Here is a 21,817-nt window from a genome sequence, read left to right as displayed (position 1 = left end):
TGAAGCAATCCCTATCTACTCTATTGCGCTTTGCCTGGTCTGAGGTGGTGAAGGAAGTCTAGCGAAAAGGTAGCGTTCAGTACACTGCGTGCGTTAATGAATTTGCGTAGTTACGTCCGTAGCGAAAATTCTCCAGGCGTAAGGGTGCAAAGTAACACTAGCGAATCTACGCCAGCGTTCGTTAGTGAATTTGCGCAGTAACGAAAATGCCAAACGCTAGCGAAGTAACGCTAGCGTTCGGCACTTCGGCGCTTACTGAATTTGCCCCTCAGAGTTCCCTGTATAACTCAGCCTGCAGCCTTGTGCCTTTATATGGTCACAGAACAACCCCTAAGTGACTTCTAATATCCTTATCATTTACAGTAGGGGGTACATTATCCCTTATAATACATGAGTGATACTCAGAGTTCCCTGTATAACTCAGCCTCAGTCTTGTGCCTTTATATGGTCACAGAACAACCCCTCAGTGACTTCTAATATCCTTATCATTTACAGTAGGGGGTACATTATCCCTTATAATACATGAGTGATACTCAGAGTTCCCTGAATAACTCAGCCTGCAGCCTTGTGCCTTTATATGGTCACAGAACAACCCCTCAGTGACTTCTAATATCCTTATCATTTACAGTAGGGGGTACATTATCCCTTATAATATATGAGTGATACTCAGAGTTCCCTGAATAACTCAGCCTGCAGCCTTGTGCCTATATATGGTCACATATAATAAATCCTTATTGTTTACAGAAGGGGCTACAATATCACATATATAAATGTCTCCAAAGAGGGTCATGTTCATCTGCATAATTGTATAAGCATGACTAGGAGTTTTATGTACTTAAGTTTAAAATAATATTTAAATGAATCGACCATAAACTCAGTCAAATTATTATGACACAGATTGTAAGCTCTTGGGACACAAACCTCTTCCCAGATGTGTATTAAAACACCTAATTGCTTTAGCATCTATTTATCTATTTTTACTGTATAACGTATAATAACTACACCCATGTCTGTGTTTATACCTTGTAAAGCAATGTGTGCATTTGTGGTACTATATAAATAAATAACCATACATGGTTGCTTGCCTTTTATTTCCTGAGACTCCAGGGAAAATCCGGTCCCCCAGGGGCCATATATTCGAGGATGAAGGTGCTGCTTAGTTTGCCTTCATTTCCATAGGCCACTATGCAGCAGTGTCCCTAGTGGGCAATTAATTATGAGGCTTCCACATCCATCAAAATGTTACACTCAAAGACCAAATAAACAGGACAATTAGTACAAGCCTTGCAACAGAACAGGTCTCTTACTTTAATATGTGTATGCATATCTTTATATATATATATATATATATATATAACAAACAAGGGAAAGTTGTGCTCACCACTAGTTTTTAAAACCATTAGGCGGGGGTGCAATGAGGGTGTGACCACAAAATACTTATAGACAAACACAAGAGTCCTCTGCACTCAACCCATTATCAATATATTTAAGACAGCGACATTTTGTGCATACTGCTACTGAAAAATGCCTTACCCTTTAAACAAAACAGGGATTGTTTGTCCATATATTGCAATCTATTTAAGATGGCCAACTACGTCAAAGTCATCCCATATCTGGCCAGTCCTATGCTCAATTTTCATTTGATTCATTAAGAATTCTATGGTTTAATTATACATTTTATAAAAGGGACGAACACGTTTTACCTGCAACTTACTAGCTGCTTTCAAAGTAAACCTCCAAACTTGGCTGCCCTTTTATTAGACACCAGTGGGATCACCTGACTATAGCTATGGGAAGGGTGGGAGCTACAACATGGAGCTGGTCACTGCTCCTGTATAACTATAACAAACAAGGGAAAGTTGTGCTCACCACTCATTTTTAAAATCATTAGGCGGGGGTGCAATGAGGGTGTGACCACAAAATACATATAGACAAATACAATATACAAAGCTGGCCAACTACGTCAAAGTCATCCCATATCTGGCCAGTCCTATGCTCAATGGTCGTCCCTTTTATAAAATGTATAATGAAACCATAGAATTCTTAATGAATCAAATGAAAATTGAGCATAGGACTGGCCAGATATGGGATGACTTTGACGTAGTTGGCCAGCTTAAATATATTGCAATATATGGACAAACAATCCCTGTTTTGTTTAAAGGGTAAGGCATTTTTCAGTAGCAGTATGCACAAAATGTCGCTGTCTTAAATATATTGATAATGGGTTGAGTGCAGAGGACTCTTGTATTTGTCTATATATATATATACTAATTTTGCAAAGGACCAGCACACTGTTTTCTCAAATATTCAAAGTGTTTTTATTTTTTACGGTCTTAACCAAACAAATACACTGGCACACGTGGCAATTCAGGTGCCGGGTTACCCCGTGCTCTTTATTGTGCGGACAAATAAAGAGCACGGGGTAACCCGGCACCTGAATTGCCACGTGTGCCAGTGTATTTGTTTGGTTAAGTACGTATTCCTGAGGGTTGCCGTGCCCTCTACACTGTGCACCGGGCTTAAACTATTAAACTGTGAGGAGAGGAGTGTGCGCTGCTTCATCCGAGTTCCTTTTATTTTTTACGGTGCCTCCAACGTTTCGGCCCGCCTTGGGGCCTTTATCAAGGATATCCTTGATAAAGGTGATAAAGGTATCCTTGATAAAGGTGGTGACAGCAGTCCAGGGCCCGAGGATTTCGGGTTTAAGGGGGGGCGGTCGTGATGCAGCAGAAGCCACGTCAGAGAAGAACAAAGAAGCCGCCTAAGAGAAGAACGAAGACGCTGCACTGGAAAAGAGTGAAGAAGCAACACCAGAGAAGAATGAAGAAGTCATCACCAGAGAAGAGTGAAGAAGTTGTCGCTGGAGAATAATGAAGAAGACTGCCCGCTGTGGAGGAAAAAGGCCACCTACCGAACAGAAAATGCTGTTGTGCAGGGCCCCGTGATCCCTGATGTGGGCGACTAGTTTGTAGCAGCAGAAACAGAATATGGAGGTGGACTGCTGAGTCCAGTGGTTTAACTAGATATTACCACAGCAGATTATTTTCAGGGCCCCAGATTGACCAATTTTACCAATAATTATTTTCGTTGTATTTGAATTAGGACCTCATGGGGCCCCTATACCTCCTGGGCCCCCCTGCAGCCACAGGGTCTGCTTCCTCTATAGTTAAGCCCCAGCTGCTGACATTGAGTGAGGGCTCACATAGACTGGATATAGCTCTAAGTTCTGTGACCTGTACAATTGCCCTACCACTCTGCCCATAGGGCGGCGCTCTATTGCAAAGAATTTCAAGCAGCTAGGGAGCAATGACACCATCAATACAGTTGGTCATTATAATCCCCCTTATTACAGTTGCACAATGTCTGATTTTAATGAACAATAAAGAGGAAGAGTTATTTTGCCTTATTCCAGTGTAGGCAGCTTGGCACTGCCATCAATGTATTGGGAGTTAGAGAGCCGGGAGGCTGAGGCTGCAGAGCTGTACGTGTGACTTGCCTGCACCGGGGAGCCAGACAGAGGCAGAAACCTCTAACACCCCATTATACAGTCCATACACAAATCTGCACCCTATTGTTCTGTGTCTGACACTTATTCAGAATTGCTGCCGGTTCTTACCCACCTACTTTCTATGAGAGCAAAAAATAGTCAATGTATTGTCTCTTTAAAAAAAACTTTGACCACCTACTTCGCCACCTAAAACCTACCGAGGTACAATGTTAGCCTATGGGGAAGGTCCCATAGCTTTTTTTGATCGGAGGAAAATCGTTCGATTCAAAGGATTTAATCGTTTTCCTACGATCGTTCAAACGAACGAATTGTGGTAAATCCGACGACTTCGATATTAGAAGTCGAAGGATTTTACTTCAACGGTCGAATATCGAGGGTTAATTAACCCTCGATATTCGACCCATAGTAAATGTGCCCCTTAAAATTATTTAGATCCAAATTATGGAAAGATCCATTTCCCAGAAAACCCCAGGACCCAAGCATTCTGGATAACAGGTCCTATACCTTTATCTCTCTGTACAGGGGCATATTTAAATAAAAACATTTAAATTGTTTGATTCGAAGGATTTAATCGTTCGATCGAACGATTTTTCCTACGATAGTTCGAATGAACGAATTGCGGTAAATCCTTCGACTTCGATATTCAAAGTCGAAGGATTTTACTTCGACGGTCAAATATCGAGGGTTAATTTACCCTCGATATTCGACCCATAGTAAATGTGCCCCTTAAAGTATGTAGATCCAAATTATGGAAAGATCCATTTCCCGGAAAACCCCAGGACCCAAGCATTCTGGATAACAGGTCCTATACCTGTATCTCTCTGTACAGGAGCATATTTAAATAATTAAAAAAAACAAAACAGGTCTGGAGCATTATGGATAACAGGTCCCATACTTGTAGTTCTCTCTGTATTTGCAATATGGGGCTGCCATATTAATTGCTTTGGCAAAGCATGATGATTAAATTTAAAGCAAATACAACATACAATTGCTGCACTCTATCCAGGTGATGGTGATTCAGGGTGTGTGATTAAAGGTTATTATCCATGAATTATATGGGTCGGCACTGTTCTGCTATTGTGCTAGTGATATAGTACTAGTGATCCATTTGATGCTGTATTATTATTTGACATAAATACATCTCCACACCCACATTGCTATGTCCCCCTAGGGTGGCTAACCCCACAATTCTGAAATATATGTCAACTCCCACCCATATCTATAAACAGGTATGGAATCCCTTAATTGGAAATCTATTATCCACAAAGCTCCAATTCCGGAAATCCCATTTCCCACTGATTCCAATTTATGCAAATAATTCTAATTTTCTTTTAATTATTTTATTTTTAGTACAAACTGGGCTGCTTGAATCCCCACTGATGGCAAAAAATCCTATTGGGTTTATATAATGATTTATAGTAGACTTAGGGGGTTATTTATTAAAGTCTGAATGCTAAAAAATTTAATTTTTTACTATAAAATCTGAATTTTTAGTGTGAAATTTTTTTTCGAATTTTTCACGATTTCTTATACCCTGAGGCTGCAAAAAGTCAGAATCTGAAAATACTCGATATTCAACCTGTCGAGGTCCTGTAGAATTCAATGGCAGAGGTCCTATTAGCGATTTAAAGATAGAATTGTCTGTCCTGGGTTTTGTACAATAATATGAACATTTCGGGCTTTTCTGCTGATTTCAAATTTGGACTTTTGGGCATCAAAATGCAAATTTTTTAGCAAAAATTCGAAAAGGTCGCAGTTTTCGTGCGACAATCCAAAAAGACGCGTTTTTTTGTCTATCCCATTTTTTCCGTGTTTTTATATTGATAAAAAAGGGTAAATCATGGATTCTAGTTTCAGCAGACTTTTTTTATTTAAAAAAATGTATTTTGATAAATAACCCCCTAAATGTATGGTGATCTAAATTAGGGAAAGAACCCTTATCTGGAAAACCCCAGGTCCCAAGCATTCCATATAATACATTCTGTACCTGTACTGAGAATGTAAAGTACAAGCACTATATAAACTGAAGATAAGCTTGTATATAAGCAGATGATATCTCACTCTCATAGGCACCACACTCATGTACAGAACATTCTTTATTTACAGAACAGCTATAGGATATGTATTCAGTGATGAATATAATAAGTATTATTTGATAACAGACATATTATTTGATGTCCAGAATAAAGTAACTGATCCACTAAAAAAGGATCCTCTGATAATTACAAGATACTTTTATCCCCAAAGATAAGAATCTGCTCTGTCTAATATACAGGAAATGTCTCCCCCACAGGAAACTCTCTGCCCTGTCCCATATTCACTGATCTCTGACATTTAAATGTGCTGTATTGACCCAAAGCCCCAGTCTGACCCAATTGTTATGATCAGTGATTATTGATATAAACGGTGCCACAGGCATCACTGATACCTGAAATAATTTGCTCTTTATATAAAGATATTAAAAGTCTGAGGCCTCAGTATGACCTGTAGCCTTTATATGGCAACATAACACATCAGTGACTTCTTATAATGCTTAGAATTTACAGTAGGGGGTACATTATCCTTTATAATATACAGTATGAGTGATACTTCAAGTTCCGTTGATAACTGCAGCCTTGTGCCTTTATATTTTCATAGAACCATTCAGTGACTTCTAATATCCTTATCATTTACAGTAGGGGGTACATTATCCCTTATAATACATGAGTGATACTCAGAGTTCCCTGTATAACTCAGCCTGCAGCCTTGTGTCTTTATATGGTCACAGAACAACCCCTCACTGACTCCTAATATCCTTATCATTTACAGTAGGGGGTACATTATCCCTTATAATACATGAGTGATACTCAGAGTTCCCTGTATAACTCAGCCTGCAGCCTTGTGCCTTTATATGGTCACAGAACCCCTCGGTGACTTCTAATATCCTTATCATTTACAGTAGGGGGTACATTATCCCTTATAATACATGAGTGATACTCAGAGTTCCCTGTATAACTCAGCCTGCAGCCTTGTGCCTTTATATGGTCACATAAACCCTCAGTGACTTCTAATATCCTTATCATTTACAGTAGGGGGTACATTATCCCTTATAATACATGAGTGATACTTGGAGTTCCCTGTATAACTCAGCCTGCAGCCTTGTGCCTTTATATGGTCACAGAACCCATCAGAGACTTCTAATATCCTTATCATTTACAGATACTCAGCATTTACTGTATAACTAATATCCTCATAATTTAGAGTATTTTGTTTAAATTTTCATAGCGGTTTTAGACATTGTTATAATCCCACCATAATTGTCTGAACCTTCAAAACAATCCCAATTTGCATTTGTATAGAGGCTCCGCCCTGTGCTGGGCTCAGACATGTGACTTGTGTAAATTTCACACTTTACTTGACACCCAAGGTGACAGCTTCACCCCCTGCCCAGTGCCAGCCTTTATTATTAGTTTCATTATTAGTCATGTTTCTCTCTATGTCACTGTCTGGTCTGACATCACATGGACATTTATCTTTATTCCAATGCTGCAAAATCATCACGTCTGTTGTTATTCATAGACACCAGTGAGCAGTTAGGGCTGGTGGGGGTGAGACCATGTTGTAAAGTTGTAGGGACAATAAATAAATACATATAATATATTTCTACATTTATAAATTGTTGAATGCATCTTAATTGTCATTTTAAATGGTCCTGCTATATATATTTTAATCAATCATTAAAGGGGGTCTTCACCATTCAGATAACTTTTAGGGGCACATTTACTATGGGTCGAATATCAAGGGTTAATTAACCCTCGATATTCGACCGTCAAAGTAAAATCCTTCGACTTCGAATATTGAAGTCGAAGGATGTAACGAGTTTCATTTGTTCGATCTATCTGAGGAAAAATTCGAACGATTCAAAGAATTTTAATCCATTGATCGAACGATTTTCCTTCGATCCCAAATTGACAGGAAAGCCTATGGGGACCTTCCCCATAGGCTAACATTGGTGCTCGGTAGGTTTTAGTTGGCGAAGTAGGGGGTCGAACTTTTTTTTAAAGAGACAGTACTTTGACTATCGAATGGTCGAATAGTCTAACGTTTTTTAGTTTGATTCGAAGTTGTAGTCGAAGGTTGAAGTAGCCAATTCGATGGTCGAAGTAGCCAAAAAAAAACGTTCGAAATTCGAAGAATTTTTTATTCTATTCATTCACTTGAGCTAAGTAAATGTGAATTTTCGAAGTACAAAAATTCGAATTTCGAAGTAATTTTTTTGGATACTTCGACCATCAAATAGGATACTACGACTTCGAATTTACTTCGACTTCGATTCAAATATTCGACCATTCGATAATCTAAGTACTGTCTCTTTAAAAAAACTTCGACTTCAATACTTCGCCAATTTAAACCTGCCGAATTGCTATATTAGCCTATGGGGACCTTCCACAAAAGTCTTTACACATCGAATAAAAATACTTCTAAAATCGTACGATTTAATCGGTCGATCTAACGATTTTTATTCGATCGTAGGATTGCCAAATTCGGTGAAAAAACTTCGAATTCGACATTCAAAGTTTTTCAATTAGATGGTTGAATTTCGACGTTTTTTGTACTTCGAAATTCGACCTTTGATAAATCTGCCCCTTAATGTCTGCCATAAAGCAAAACAGCGCTGCCATTGTTTGCCAGAAAGGAAATGGAATGAATTCCCTGACCACCAGTCACTCTCAGTGGAACTTCAAAAAGGGACAAAAATATTTTCAGAATTAATAAATAACATTTGTTTTCCAATACGCACAATGTTAGCCATTGTTTTCAGGCAAAAGCAAATACTTTTCACTCTACAGCATCCCTTTTAGTAAATACAGTATACAATTACATACAGGTCTGATATTAATCTAAACATTTATAAAATATTTTATGCCTAAAAATCAATGTCAAGGTTCAAATGAATTGATTGTGTTACTGGTAAAGGTACATTGTGGTACTTGTTTGTGATTGAAAAGGAATGTGATCCCAAAAAAATTGTTGCCTAATGAATGAAAATGTAATTCTTCAGTAATTCAACTTCCCAATAGCTGTGTCTGCCTGTCCCTCTCTGTTCTCTGGTTATGACTCATGAAACAATGCAGCAGAAGTCAGTTCTCTTCCAGGTCTGTTCGTTGGCTCTGCTACATTGTTTCAAGAGTCACAACCACCAAGGCAGAGAACAGACAGGGACAGAGGATGCTTTCAGTCTAAGTGACGTTTAAAGCCATTGAACGTTTGTGCTATAAACACTTGTCCTTGGTGGAAATGATAAAATGTGGACTCCATGAAATAGTCCAGGAATGTAGTTGCATACGCCAGCGCCTTGCAATTGCCGTTGGTATTCATTCCTAAAACTGAAGTGAGTTTTAGTTGGGGCTCTAAAAGTGGGCGCAGTCACCATGTGAATTGTTGGCATTCATTAAAGGTACAGGTATGGGACCCGTTATCCAGAAACCCTTTATCCGCAGAATTACGGTATGAATGTCTCCCACAGACTCCATTTTATCCAAATAATCTAAATTTTTAAAAACTATTTCCTTTTTCTCTGTAATAATAAAACAGTAGCTTGTACTTGATCCCAACTAAGATATAATTAATCCTTATTCAAAGCAAAACCAGCCTATTGGGTTTATTTAATGTTTATTAAATAAACAGGGGTCCTATACTTATCAGTAAAGGCAACCCTACTGATAAGTATAGGACCCCTGGTCCCCGTCGACCCTAGATCCTGCCCCAAGCGCCCACCCCACACCACAGTAAAAAGTCCACACCAGCGCTAAAAACGGTAAAACTCCCTCACTCACAAGTTATAAAAAGCCATTGGTGGTCAGGGCCCCCTTATAATTTAAAAAAAAAAATTGATGGCCAGGGCCCCCATAAAAGTTTCTTTTAAAAAAACATTGGTGGTCAGGACCCCCTTACAAGTAAAAAAAAAATTATTGGTGGTCAGGGCCCCCCTATAAATAAAAAATGCGCCATTGCCCCCCATAATAGTTTTAAAAAACCATTGGTGGTCAAGGACCCTTACAAGTTTAAAAAAAAACATTGGGGGCAGGGGCCTATAGAGTATTAAAATAATACATTGGTGGCCATGGGATAAAAAAAATAAAAAAAACACAAATTGGTGTTCAGTAGAATTGAACTCGTGGCTTCAGGACTTCAACTTCGGCTATTTTCGTGGCTCCGTTTTTTTTAGCCGATTGGGGACTTCGGCTGTTTTGCCACCGGCGAATAAATTCGCGAAACTGAAATGGAAATTACCCAGCAAATTTCAGTCGGCATTTTTTGAAGCAGGCTACAATTAAACGCACGCCCATTGACGTTAATGCAATTGAACAAAATAGTCAAATTGTCACTGATGTCCGATTTTTTGAAGTGAATTTTTCGGCGTTTTTTGAATTTCTGGGAAATTTTAGACTTTTCTGGGAAATTCGCAGATTTTTCAAAAAATTGGCAGATTTTTCAAAAAATTCGCAGATTGTACAAAAAATTCGCAGATTTTCCACCAACAAATTCACCCATCACTCGCTAAAAGTAATTTGTCTTTTTTTACATAGGAAACTATTTTTAAGATCAGAAAACATATTGCGTTTTATCGATGAAAATGATATACTGTTTTTCATAGATCTTTTCGTGACTTTAAATTGTGTTTTTGCAAAAAAATTAGCTGTGTCAGTATTTTAAATAGTGTCAGCAGAAACAGTTTTGGGGAATAATTGGATTTGTGGTCCTTAATAGGGTAACAATGCAGATTTCATTAGGCAAAGTGCAAAACAAGTCATAGAACAGAATAAAAAAGGGGGTGTATAACTTTGTTGTTGTTTGACCAAAACAATCAGTCTGAAGTAAGTGAATTGTCAGAAATAAGTCAGTCTGGTATATAGAAAACGAATGTAAATGCAAAATATTTGCTATGCACAAAATAGATTTTTTAGTAGATAAAAATAATTTTGCACAAGGAAAAAAACTTTTCTGAGCACAGATTGATTCTGTCCAAACAAAAATATTTCTCTATTAAAAATACAAATTTTTACCTGACAAAATTAATTTCTTTGCCCTCATTTTTTTTTCTTCAAAACTCAGTTTGTGACTATAAATTGTGTTTACAAGACAAACAAGAAGTTACGTCCTTTAGTTGCATCAGTAACAAAAGTCACCAGAAACAGCTCTGTATAATAATTAAATCATTTTAATCGGAAGAAAAAAAGAAAAACACCTTCGAAAAATACTTTACATGTATGAAAATAATGAAAAAATCTAAAATGTACACTACTGAAAGCAGTTTTTTTTAATAATAAAAAACAAGGGAGTGAGGGTGAGTTTTGTGATCTCAGGGTGTAACAATACAGATATAATTAGGGATGGGTACCAGAGGCGTATCTACAGAGGAAGCAGACCCTGAGGCTGCAGGGGGCCACAGGAAGTATAGGAGGGCCCATGAGGCCTTAATTAATGAGTCATTTTAATATAATAATACAGGGCAACCACTGGATGGTTGGGGGCCCTAAAATTATTTTGCTGTGGGCCCAGTAACATCTAGTTACGTCACTGATGGGTACAGTTGCACTAAAGCTGAGCTTAACAGATGGTCTATACAAACTTTATTGTAGCACCCAGTAAGCACTAGCTACACTACTGGGAAATCTATGGGAAACCAGTATGGCTGATGCTTTGTGTCCATGGGAAGAATCTGAAGCACTTTAGGTGGCCCTAGGAGATATCAGTAGGACGTAGGCTTGGCTTATTGGTAAGTCCATCAATCCATTTGGGTAAGACAAAACCTAATGACACACGATGGGGTTTAGAGATGTCCACTCTTTGCTTTCTCTTACAAGTTGTCAAGAACAGAACCATCAGTATCTGTAAAAGACACAGCAGAGCCATCACTAACACCAGAATCAGAGACTGGAGAGAATTCCTCATAGACATCCTCTGGCAAGGGAACCACCGGGCAGGCCTCTTTGGTATCAAAGACGTTCATCCGACTGTGGTTGTTTGAGGATGCCGAGACAGGAATTGGTGGGATTCTAACATTCATATCTGGAGTGATGGTCTTGTTGGGTGGGAAGTTGAAGTCCATCAGAAGACTGGGATGAAAGGGCATCTGACTGTGCTTCTTGCTGAGATCCATGACTTTCTCCTGGATGCCTCCCATTGGGCTCATGTATTTGTACAAGTGCTGCCGAGTGTCTGTAGGTTTATAAGATGCTGAAAAACCATGGAAGCTACTCCGGGTAGCCTGCTGCATCAGGATCCTCTGCTGGGAAACAGCATATGTAGATTCTGGATAAAGGTGGGATTCCTGAGTTGGTTGGAAGTGATTCTGCTGGGAATTCATGAACAGTTGGCCCTGTAGTTTTGGCAAAACCAAGTGTTGCTGGGTAACAGACACATTTGGAGGTGGGTTGGAGGGGTACGTTCTTCTGTTGGGTAGTCGAACACTGGGATAGCACACTCCTTCTGCTGGAGAGGGGTTCAATCTGGCCTTGTCGCGGCGCTCCTTTGCTCTTCTGTTCTGGAACCAGACCTGCAATTCAAAAAGAAATTAGGTTAATAAGGTTAATTTTCTTATCTTGTCTGTGCTGCCTATATATATATATATATCAGCATGGATAGATTTGTAAGGTAGAAAAAGTATCCATCAAGTTTAGCCTCTTGAAAAGTTTAAAGTAAGGAGGTGCTTCCCTGAAGGAAATGCTGTAGCTGCACTCCGCCTTGCAAGGGGAGGGTGAGTGGGAATAAATTGGCTTAGTGACATATTATTAAATATATATTCATGTCCCAATGTTGTCAAGAATTGACAAACATTAATAGAAGCCAACAATGAGAATGCTTGTATCTCTACGGCCTGCTTAGTAACCAAAAGCTAAAGAAATAACTAAGTTGAGAGCTAAGCAGACCATATTGAAGTCTACGGAGTACCTACCTGAACTCTGGACTCTGGGATGTAAATCCGTTTAGCCAATTCTTCCCGGTGGTGAATGTCTGGGTACATGTTGGTCTGGAAGAACTGTTCTAGAACATCCAACTTGTTCTGGCTATAAAATGTTCTCTTCCGGCGCTGTGACCCCATTGTGACATCAGCTGAAGATACTGGAGAAACCATTTCTTGCTTTGACTGAGGGGTCGACTTCTGGGATCCTGGTGGTTGAGGATCACTGGCTGCTTGAACATTTGCTAAAAAGAAATGATAAATATTGTTATATTATATACAGCTATCATAGAGCACACTTATCAAAGGTCGAAATTCATGTTAGTTTTTCAAAAACTTTTTTAGTTTTTAAACTCAGATGAATGGAATCGACCCAAAAACTCGAACCGAATTTGAATAACACCCCAGTCGAATTTAACAGTTTTGAATATTAAAAAACTGCCCCTTACTGTATACCTGCAGAGTAGACAGAAAACCCCCAAGCAACCAATTAGGGGTTAGAGTGACAGACTGCAAGCAAATTATAAGAGGGCCTGAACAGAAAGAGAACAAGATAAATCCATCCTCAAGGTTCATTCACTTTCTGGTTGCTTTGATCAGTGACCCTAATAATCAAAAAGAGGCAGAACAGGAAAGAAATCAAGTATTGCATTACTACAAGAAATAATAACAAGGGAAGACCAGCTGCAGGTTTCCTCACGCTACATCATAGTAAAAGTGAAAGTATTTTCTAATTCTGACTCCTGAAAGGATGTAGCAGAAGTTAGTTCAATGTTTCAGGAGTCAGAACAAGGAGTGCAGAGAAAATAAACAGCCAAATACTGCTTCCAGTCCCAACTATAGCTATAAATAACGTTTAACCCTTGACTGTATATGAAATTTAAGTATAATGGAAAGTTGCTTAGAATTTTCTTCCATTATGCAAAACTAGTTTTTGGGTCTAGTCACCCTTGCAAGCAGAGATCGACGACTTTTTTTTTACCCATGAGCCACATTCAAATGTAAAAAAAAAAATTGGGGAGCAACACAAGCATGAAAAAAGTTCACGTGGATGTCAAATAAGGGCTGTGATTGGCTATTGGCAGCCCCTATGTTGAGTGGCAGCCTACAGGAGACTCTGTTTGGAGTACACATGGTTTTATGCAACTTAAACTTGCCTAAAATTCAAAAATAAGCACTTGCTTTGAGGCCACTGGGAGCAACATCTAAGGATTTGGTGAGTAACATGGTAGTGAGCCACTGGTTGGGGATCACTGCTTTAAAGTATATGAAATGCAATACTTCAGTGGAGTCTGTCATGATTTTTATGGTGTTGTTTTATTTCTAAATTACACTGTTTACACTGCAAATAATTCACTCTACCATTTAAAATGTAATTCCTGAACCAATAAGTGTATTTTTTTTATTTATAATATTGGTGTGTAGGTGCATCTCAGGTCATTTTGCCTAGTCATGTGATTTCAGAAAGAGCCAGCACTTTAGGATGTAACTGCTTTCTGGCAGGCGGTTGTTTCTCCTACTCAATGTAACTGAATGTGTCTCAGTGGGACCTGGATTTTACTATTGAGTGCTGTTCTTAGATCTACCAGGCAGCTGTTATCTTGTGTTAGGGAGCTGTTATCTGGTTACCTTCCCATTGTTCTGTTGTTAGGCTGCTGGGGGGGGGAGGGGTGTGATATCACTCCAACTTGCAGTACAGCAGTAAAGAGCGACTGAAGTTTATCAGAGCACATGTCACATGACTGAGGCAGCTGGGAAACTGACAACATGTCTAGCTCCATGTCAGATTTCAAAATTGAATAAAAAAAAAATCAGTGGATTGCAGTGCAGAATTCTGCTGGAGCAGCACTATTAACTGATGCGGTGTGAAAAAAACATGTTTTCCCATGACAGTATCCCTTTGATTTTAAGGCAGTAACAGAATAGAAGGTTATTGACTTACCCTTTAAGCCTGCCTCTTGGAAATCCTTTTGAATTGCACCAAGGTTTATGGTTAAGTGCTGGGCTGGTGGGTCAGTGAACCCCCCTGGACTGGACTGAGAGAAACAAGAAGGGTAGAAGTCCTCCAGTTGTTGGCTGAATGTGTCCATCCTATTGGCTAGTTGCTGCCTGGACTCCCAAAGTGACCGGTGCTGCTCAGTTGGCTGAATGACTCAATGAGATCACAGCCCCTTCTTATACCTCTCGGGGGGATACTGAATCATTTAGCCAATTAGGTGTGAACATGTCTAGGAATCCATGGAGCTTGATGGAAGCAACTCTCCAGGTAGACCCCATTGTATCAGAGTTATTACCTCCCGCTGAGGGGGCAGACATTTCTTCTCAATACACATTTTATATCAGGAGATTAGGGGCCCAAACAATGAGGCACACGCCATTTAGTGTCAATGACAAGTGACCCCTGTAGGCCCTGAATCCTTCTGTAGAGAAGATACAGGATGGCTGGACTCACCTGAGAACAAGGGACAGACCTTACATTCAGACATATAAATACAAAGAGAACTATATTGTAATTATATACATATATTAATACAGATGGCAGACTCATGGCTGTATAGCTTTGGGACATCAGCCATAGGGCATGTTGTTGAACTACTCCCAGCATCCCACACACAGTCAGATAGGGATCAGCGGTGTATTCGAATAAATGTATATGGGTGGAAGCTGCTTATGGGAGTGTATGAGGTTATGGTTAATGATGGGTACAGAATATTCCTGCTCTCTTTATATTATTATTATTATTTGTGTGTTTATTCTGCTGCACCGTACAATAATTGGTAGTACACGTTAAAATACAGGAATGGGACCTGTTATCCAGAACGCCTGGGACCTGGGTCTTTCCGGAAAATGGATTTTTAATATGTAATTTGGATCTTCATACCTTAAGTCTACTAGAAAATCATGTAAACATTAAATAAACCCAATAGGCTGGTTTTGCTTCCAATAAGGATTAATTATATCTTGGTTGGGATCAAGTACAAGCTACAGTTTTATTATTACAGAGAAAAAGGAAATCATTTTTTGGAATATTTGGATAAAATGGAGTCCATGGCAGACCTTTCTGTAGTTCGGAGCTTTCTGGATAACAGGTTTCCATATAATGGGTCCCATACTATACATTAGAATACAGGTATGAGACCTGGTATCCAGAATGCTCGGGACCTGAAGTTATTTTTTGGATAATGGATCTTTTCCATTATATGGATCATCTAAGTTTAATAGAAAATAGTTTTTAAATAAACCCAATATACTGTTTGCTTCCAAAAATTAATTATATCAGTTGGGATCAAGTTCATGGTACAGTTTTATTATTAAAAAAAAAAGGAAATCATTTGTAAAAAATTGAATTATGAGATGTAAATGGAGTATATGGTAGCCAGCCTTTCCATAATTCAGAGCTTTCTGGATAACGGATTTCCAGATAACAGATCCAATACCTGTACAAAAATAGATACAGAAAACAAACAATAAGCAAAACAAGAGTTAGCGAGGGCCCCACCGCCCCCCCAAAAAGCTTAGAGTCTAAATATTCTTATATATAAGGGTGGGTGCTACCATATTGCTCGGCTCACTTGGAGCATTTCCCATAAGCTTCAAGAGAACTGACTGACTACATAAGTGCAAGTGTGCTCGGACTGATCGCACTATTAGTGATCTAGTTACCAGGGTCCAAATTACTCTAGCAACCATGCATTAATGTGAATAAGATACTGGGATATGAAAAGGAGGGGCCAGAGTAGAAAGATGAGTAATGAAAAGTAGCAATAACAATAAATGTGTAGCCTCACAGAGCATTTTTTTTAGATGGGGTCAGTGACCCACCCCATCCCATTTAAAAAGCAGGAAAGAGTCAGAAGAAAAAGGCAAATCATTCCAAAACTATAAAAAGAAAAAAATAAAGGCCAATTGAAAAGTTGCTTAGACTTAGTCATTCTATAACTTACTAAAAGTTAATTTAAAGGTGAGCCACCCCTTTAATAATAAAGTGCATAGGGCCTGGCGAGATGTGGCAGCACCGGAGTCTCCTGGAATGGGTGCACCTTACGTCCCACTGATCTCTGCTCTCAGGGTTAATCTAGGGGACCCTATTATGTCCTGACTTGTCCTTATCTCTCTCACTCATGTAATAATTGCATTAAGGATTCCTCTGTTGAACAGTTGCACACAATGGAATATCTTCAGTACAGACAAAGGCTGAACATGCCTGGGTCCCAATTCTACTGACAGGCAGGTGACATGTCTCCTTTCCTAACTGCCATGAGGCCTGTGCAACTGGTATTCAGTGAAAGACTGTGCTTTTGTGGTGCAACAGGAGCTACAGGGCAGCATTTTGGATCCTAAATAAAGACGCCCCACACAGAGCATTTGGCCCCATTGACGCCACTAATGACAGTCCTCTTACCTTCAGTACAAGGATTTGGGACACAAACATGGCCACTTTATTGTGACAGTCTTGGGCAGCCTCAGATTAGTGGAAAGGCCACAAAAGGCCCAGGCCTCGGGCGGGAGAATTTTAGGGGGGCGGCATGCTGCCCAACAACACCCACACTGATTCGGAAGCACTGGTGATTCGCACGAGATATTAATCCTGCGTATCCCTATTAATAACATTGGGATCAACCATCATTTTTACTGGCCAGGCCGGCAAAATACCAACCAGGTGGCAACCCTATTTGCAGCGTTTAACAGGTAGGGTTCTAGGGATTTGTTGAAGGCAGAGATGGGGCTCTCTATGTGGAACAACAGGCAGTATGAAGGGTTTCTGTCTATTGTGTGCAGGGCCGGATTTACATAGAGGGCACCCCTAGGCCCACTGCCGTCCGTCGCCCCTGTCCCCTCCCCTTTATTCGTGCAAATTTTCATCATCAATGGGAAAATTTAAAAAATGATTGTATCTCCAGCGCATCCCCAGTGTTTTTCAACCAATGTGGGTGTGGTTGGGCAACATGCCGCCCCCCTAAAATCCTGCCACCCTAGGCCCGGGCCTAGGTGGCCTTTCCACAAATCCGGGCCTGATTGTGTGGTTTAAAATTTCTTCAGACAGGGAGATTATCTGATCCCAGTAAGGTTTTATCTGTGGGCATTCCCAAAATATTTGTGTCATATTGCGTCTTGCCGCTAGGTATCTCCGAAACAGGGTCTTCTGATGGCAAAGTGTTGCTACAATATGGTGTAATGACTAGGCAGTAACTACTCATCTCAGGAGCAGCCTGTTGGGTTTCTTAGGAAGAGAACAAAACACAGAAGAAAACTGACAAATGTGCCGTTGTGGGTCCAATATGCTGGTCCAATTTTCTTAAACTGAGAACTTTGTGCTGGAAATTGTGGTGTAAAGGGAATAAAGTCTGGCCATTGTTCTGTTCGTCTGGGGAGGGAAAGAGGTGTCAGACAGTGACAGGTGAACTCACAGGTAAGTGTGAAATCTCCAGGGACTGAGACGCCACAATGAATTTCTACCTGATCCCAATTACCGTGTCTAATCCGGCTTCACACACACAGACAGAACCCAGGATAATAAGAACAAGACTTGTGAAATATACAAAGATAGGCTACGGTGGCCTCACATGACCAGTCTTGTCAGTGTCTGCTTTAATGCACCCTTAGGGGCAGTTTCAACCAATGGAATCCCAGCACATTGCTGACAGTCATCACAAGCTGATGTTTTGATTGGCTGACGGGGCAGTGGCAGGTCGGTTACTTTATGGGGAGGCTTTTATCTTCCTTTAATTATGTAATTACATAATAAATTCTGTAGTATGAAAAAATAATTCATGATGAGCAAAATCATCAGTCTAGTGTTTAGTAACCAATAAAGGCTTGATACTAGTCACTAGTACCGGCACGGGGCCCGTTACTGAAAGGCCATCTCCCATTTTAATCATATAATTCCAATGTTTATAAATGATTTCCTTTTTCTCTGTTATAATGAAACCAATTTGTACTTGTTCCCACCTTAGAGCTAATTAATCCTTATCGGAGGCAAACCAGTCCTGTTGGGTTTCGGTAACGTTTAAATGATTTTCTTTTAGCAGATTTAATGCAGATTGTTCACCTTTGAGAGGGATATTCTGAGACAATTTGCAATTGGTTTTCATTTTTTATTATTGAAGGGTTTTTTTTAGCTTTTTATTCAGCATCTCTTCAATTTACATCTTACGCAATCTGGTAACTAAGGTCCAAATTAACCTAGCAACCATGCATTGATTGGAATAAGAGACTGGAATATGAATAGGAGAGGGTCTGAATAGAAGGATCAGTAATAAAAAGTAACAATTTGTAGCCTTACAGAGCATTTGTTTTTTTAAAAGGGAGTCAGTGACCCCCATTTGTAAGCTGCAAAGAGTCAGCAAATAATTATAAAATTATGACAAATATATAATGAAAACCAATTGAAAAGTTGCTTAGAATTGGCAGTTCTACAACTTAATAAAAGTTACCTTAAAGGTGAACCACCCCTTTAAGATATGAAGATCCAATGATGGAAAGATTCATTATCTGGAAAACCCCAGGTCTCGAGCACTCTGGATAACAGGTCCCATACCTGTATGTAGCTATTGTGTGACTTGGACCTTTCATCCAGCTGATATGAGTGGGTGCCTTTAATGCACAAAAACAATTGCGTCAGCTCAGAGTGAATTATGTGAACACAAATGTTCTTTCATTTCATTTTTTGAGGTTACTGGTCCTTTAAATGCAATGGACAGACAGGCATAACCCCATATGTGGGGATCAAAGAACCCCGACGATCAGAGAGATGGATGACCCCTGAAATGGGTTGTTCACATTTAAATTAAGTATGATGTAAAGCGTGATATTCTGATATATTTTGCACATGGTTTCCATTTTTCTTATTATTTGTTGTTTTTGAGTTATTTTTATTTAGCAGCTCTCCAGTTTGCCATTTTAGCAGCCTGGTTGCTAGCGTACAAATGAACCTAGCAACCATGCATTGATTTGAATAAGAAGACTGGAGTATCAATAGGAGAGGCCTGAATAGAAAGAGGAGTAATAAAAAGCAGCAATAACAATAAATATGTAGACTTACAGAGCACGTGGCTTTTAGATGGGGTCAGTGACCCCCATTTGAATGCTGGAAAGCATTAGAAGAGTAAAGCAAATAACTCAAATTCTATAAAGCGGTAAAAAAATGAAGACAGGGTAGAATCGGCCATTCTATAACATGCTAAAAGTTAAATTACAGGTGAACCACCCCTTTAGTAGACCCTTTGGCTACGAGCAATGGTTTTGGAATCCATTATGACTTGGTATCATGGCGCTCACTGGAGCATCTATAGGCAAGATGTCAACTGCACAACATAACATTTGTTAGAGTTTTTCTCTTCCTTTGCAAAACTACCCAGATATGAGCAATGAGTGAGCGCACGTATATCTAATCAAGAGGTGCAACAAACAGGGGAGTATCTGGAACCTTTGGTGCAACCAGTTGAATATTCAAAAAAGAGCGCTCAAAACTCCCCTAAAATGCAGCTCCCCAGAACCAGGTGCTCAGTCCTCAGCATCCTCGCTGTCTCAATGCATAAAAAAGAAAAAATGGCCGGCATCCTGCAGATAAGAAAACCTAACGCGTTTTGGGAACAACTTCCTTAATCAGTATGATTTAATGAGTTGTTCCCGAAACGCGTTAGGTTTTCCAATCTGCAGGGTGCTGCAATAAATTTTTAAAGGGCACCTATAACAGCCCAAATCAAACACATATTAACAATCTGAGCAGTACAACCTAAACACGTTTAATCAAACTACATAGTTTTTTGAAAAAAAACGTCAGGTTTTAAAAAAAATCCCTTACTTTGTCAAATGGGTTCGTTCACTGAGGGAGGCCATACTGAGACTATAACATGCAAATTTCAGGAGCATGCTCAGATTGTAGCACTGCCTTGAGTATTCTACCCAGAATGCCTTGTTTTAGTAAACTCCTCCACTAGAAGTATCAGGAGATTTCCCTATCTTGTCCCCTGCTGGTGATGTTATTATGCAAATGAAGGGCACACACTAACTTCCAGCAGGTGGCAGCACTACTGAACGGCAGCTAACACACAGGTTTGGCTGATTTGAAAATAGCTTAGAACCAAGGAATTTCAACTGAGCATGTGCGAGATTTCAGAGCTGCAGTTGGCTGGGAAGATATAGGTAGGAGGAGCCAGTGAAATCCAAGATGGCTGCCTCAGCTAGAACTGCAGGGGAGATAGGCGAGATCTTGCAGATACAATGTACATTATACAAACAACTGTAACTGTTTTAAAAATTGGATTTCTTGAACTTTCACATACTGTACTTACTTAGGAAATGATTTTACTTATGATTGGTGCCCTTTTGTCCATGTTTCCTTTTTTATGCAACCAGTTCAGTTCTATGTACAAAGCTGAATATAAAGCATGAGCCCCCAGCTACAAGTTGTGCACCTGAGACCCCCCAGTGCCATATTAGAGCTCAGACAGGATTGAGTGGTTGTGTACTGGCTACTTAGACAAGTGACAGCTCATAGGATATAGAACAAAGGGCCAGTGAGCAGCAGTCTTTGATCTGTGTTACATTATTAGTCTCTTCATTCTTTTATTTCACACCTTTACTGCCCACCATCAAAGGGAGATCTGCCTGGACCTTTCCTGTTGCAGCTTTCATATATTATTATATATTCCACTCACTTCCTCTGGGGGAAAGTAAAGGCTGCAGCAGACACTGGGATTCCAGGCACAGAAGGAAATGTATCCTTATACACAGCCCTATTATATATATATGAGAGAAGAGAGCCTGCCACTCGTTCTTGGGGAATGGCTTCAATTCAAGGTCTGGCCCATCAACAGCCCAGTCATCGCACAAAACATATTTTGGTCCTGTAGGTAAGACATGTTGGAGAGATAGTGCAGGCTCTGTACATGAGCTCCCTCTAGTGTCAGTACTTTGAACAGCAGCAGCATATCCTTATGTTTGTACAGTAAGTACATGGGGTTTTACCAAAGTTGCCTTGCAAATAAGGGGGATTGCCCTGGGACGCACAGAGCGGTAACATAGTAAGTCAGGTTGATAAAAGACACACGTCCATCAAGTTCAAACTTTTAACTCTATTTTAACCTGCCTATCTGCCAGTTGATAGAGGAAGGCAAAAAACCCATCTGAAGCCTCTCCAATTTGCCTCAGAGGGAAAAACATTCCTTCCTCCTTTCAGACCAGTCCCTGGACCATTTTGTACTATGAGCTATCTCCCTGTATTCCCTCACTTGCTAAACACCATCCAACCCCTTCTTATACCTATCTAATGTATCAGCCTGTACCACTGATTCAGGGAGACAATTCCACATCTTCACAGCTCTCACTGTAACAAACCCCTTCCCAATATTTAGGCAGAA

The 21,817-nt window shown here is 39.8% G+C and overlaps 1 protein-coding gene across 1 annotated transcript; it reads right to left on the bottom strand.

Annotated features, from left to right (window-relative positions):
- Positions 1 to 11,144: 11,144 nt before the first annotated feature.
- Positions 11,145 to 14,616, bottom strand: mixer.S (mix-like endodermal regulator S homeolog). The gene is made up of 3 exons (XM_018264936.2): positions 14,395 to 14,616; positions 12,447 to 12,697; positions 11,145 to 12,047 (listed from the first exon to the last, which is right to left on the bottom strand). The coding sequence occupies exons 1-3, from the start codon at positions 14,540 to 14,542 to the stop codon at positions 11,349 to 11,351; spliced, it is 1,098 nt and encodes a 365-aa protein (XP_018120425.1). The 5' UTR covers positions 14,543 to 14,616; the 3' UTR covers positions 11,145 to 11,348.
- Between the last annotated feature and the right edge of the window lie 7,201 nt (positions 14,617 to 21,817).

Source organism: Xenopus laevis, chromosome 5S, assembly GCF_017654675.1.
Source record: "Xenopus laevis strain J_2021 chromosome 5S, Xenopus_laevis_v10.1, whole genome shotgun sequence".
NCBI classification, from domain to species: Eukaryota; Metazoa; Chordata; class Amphibia; order Anura; family Pipidae; genus Xenopus; species Xenopus laevis.
Note: the sequence above shows the minus strand (reverse complement) of the source record. Positions and strands in the feature narration are given on the sequence as shown.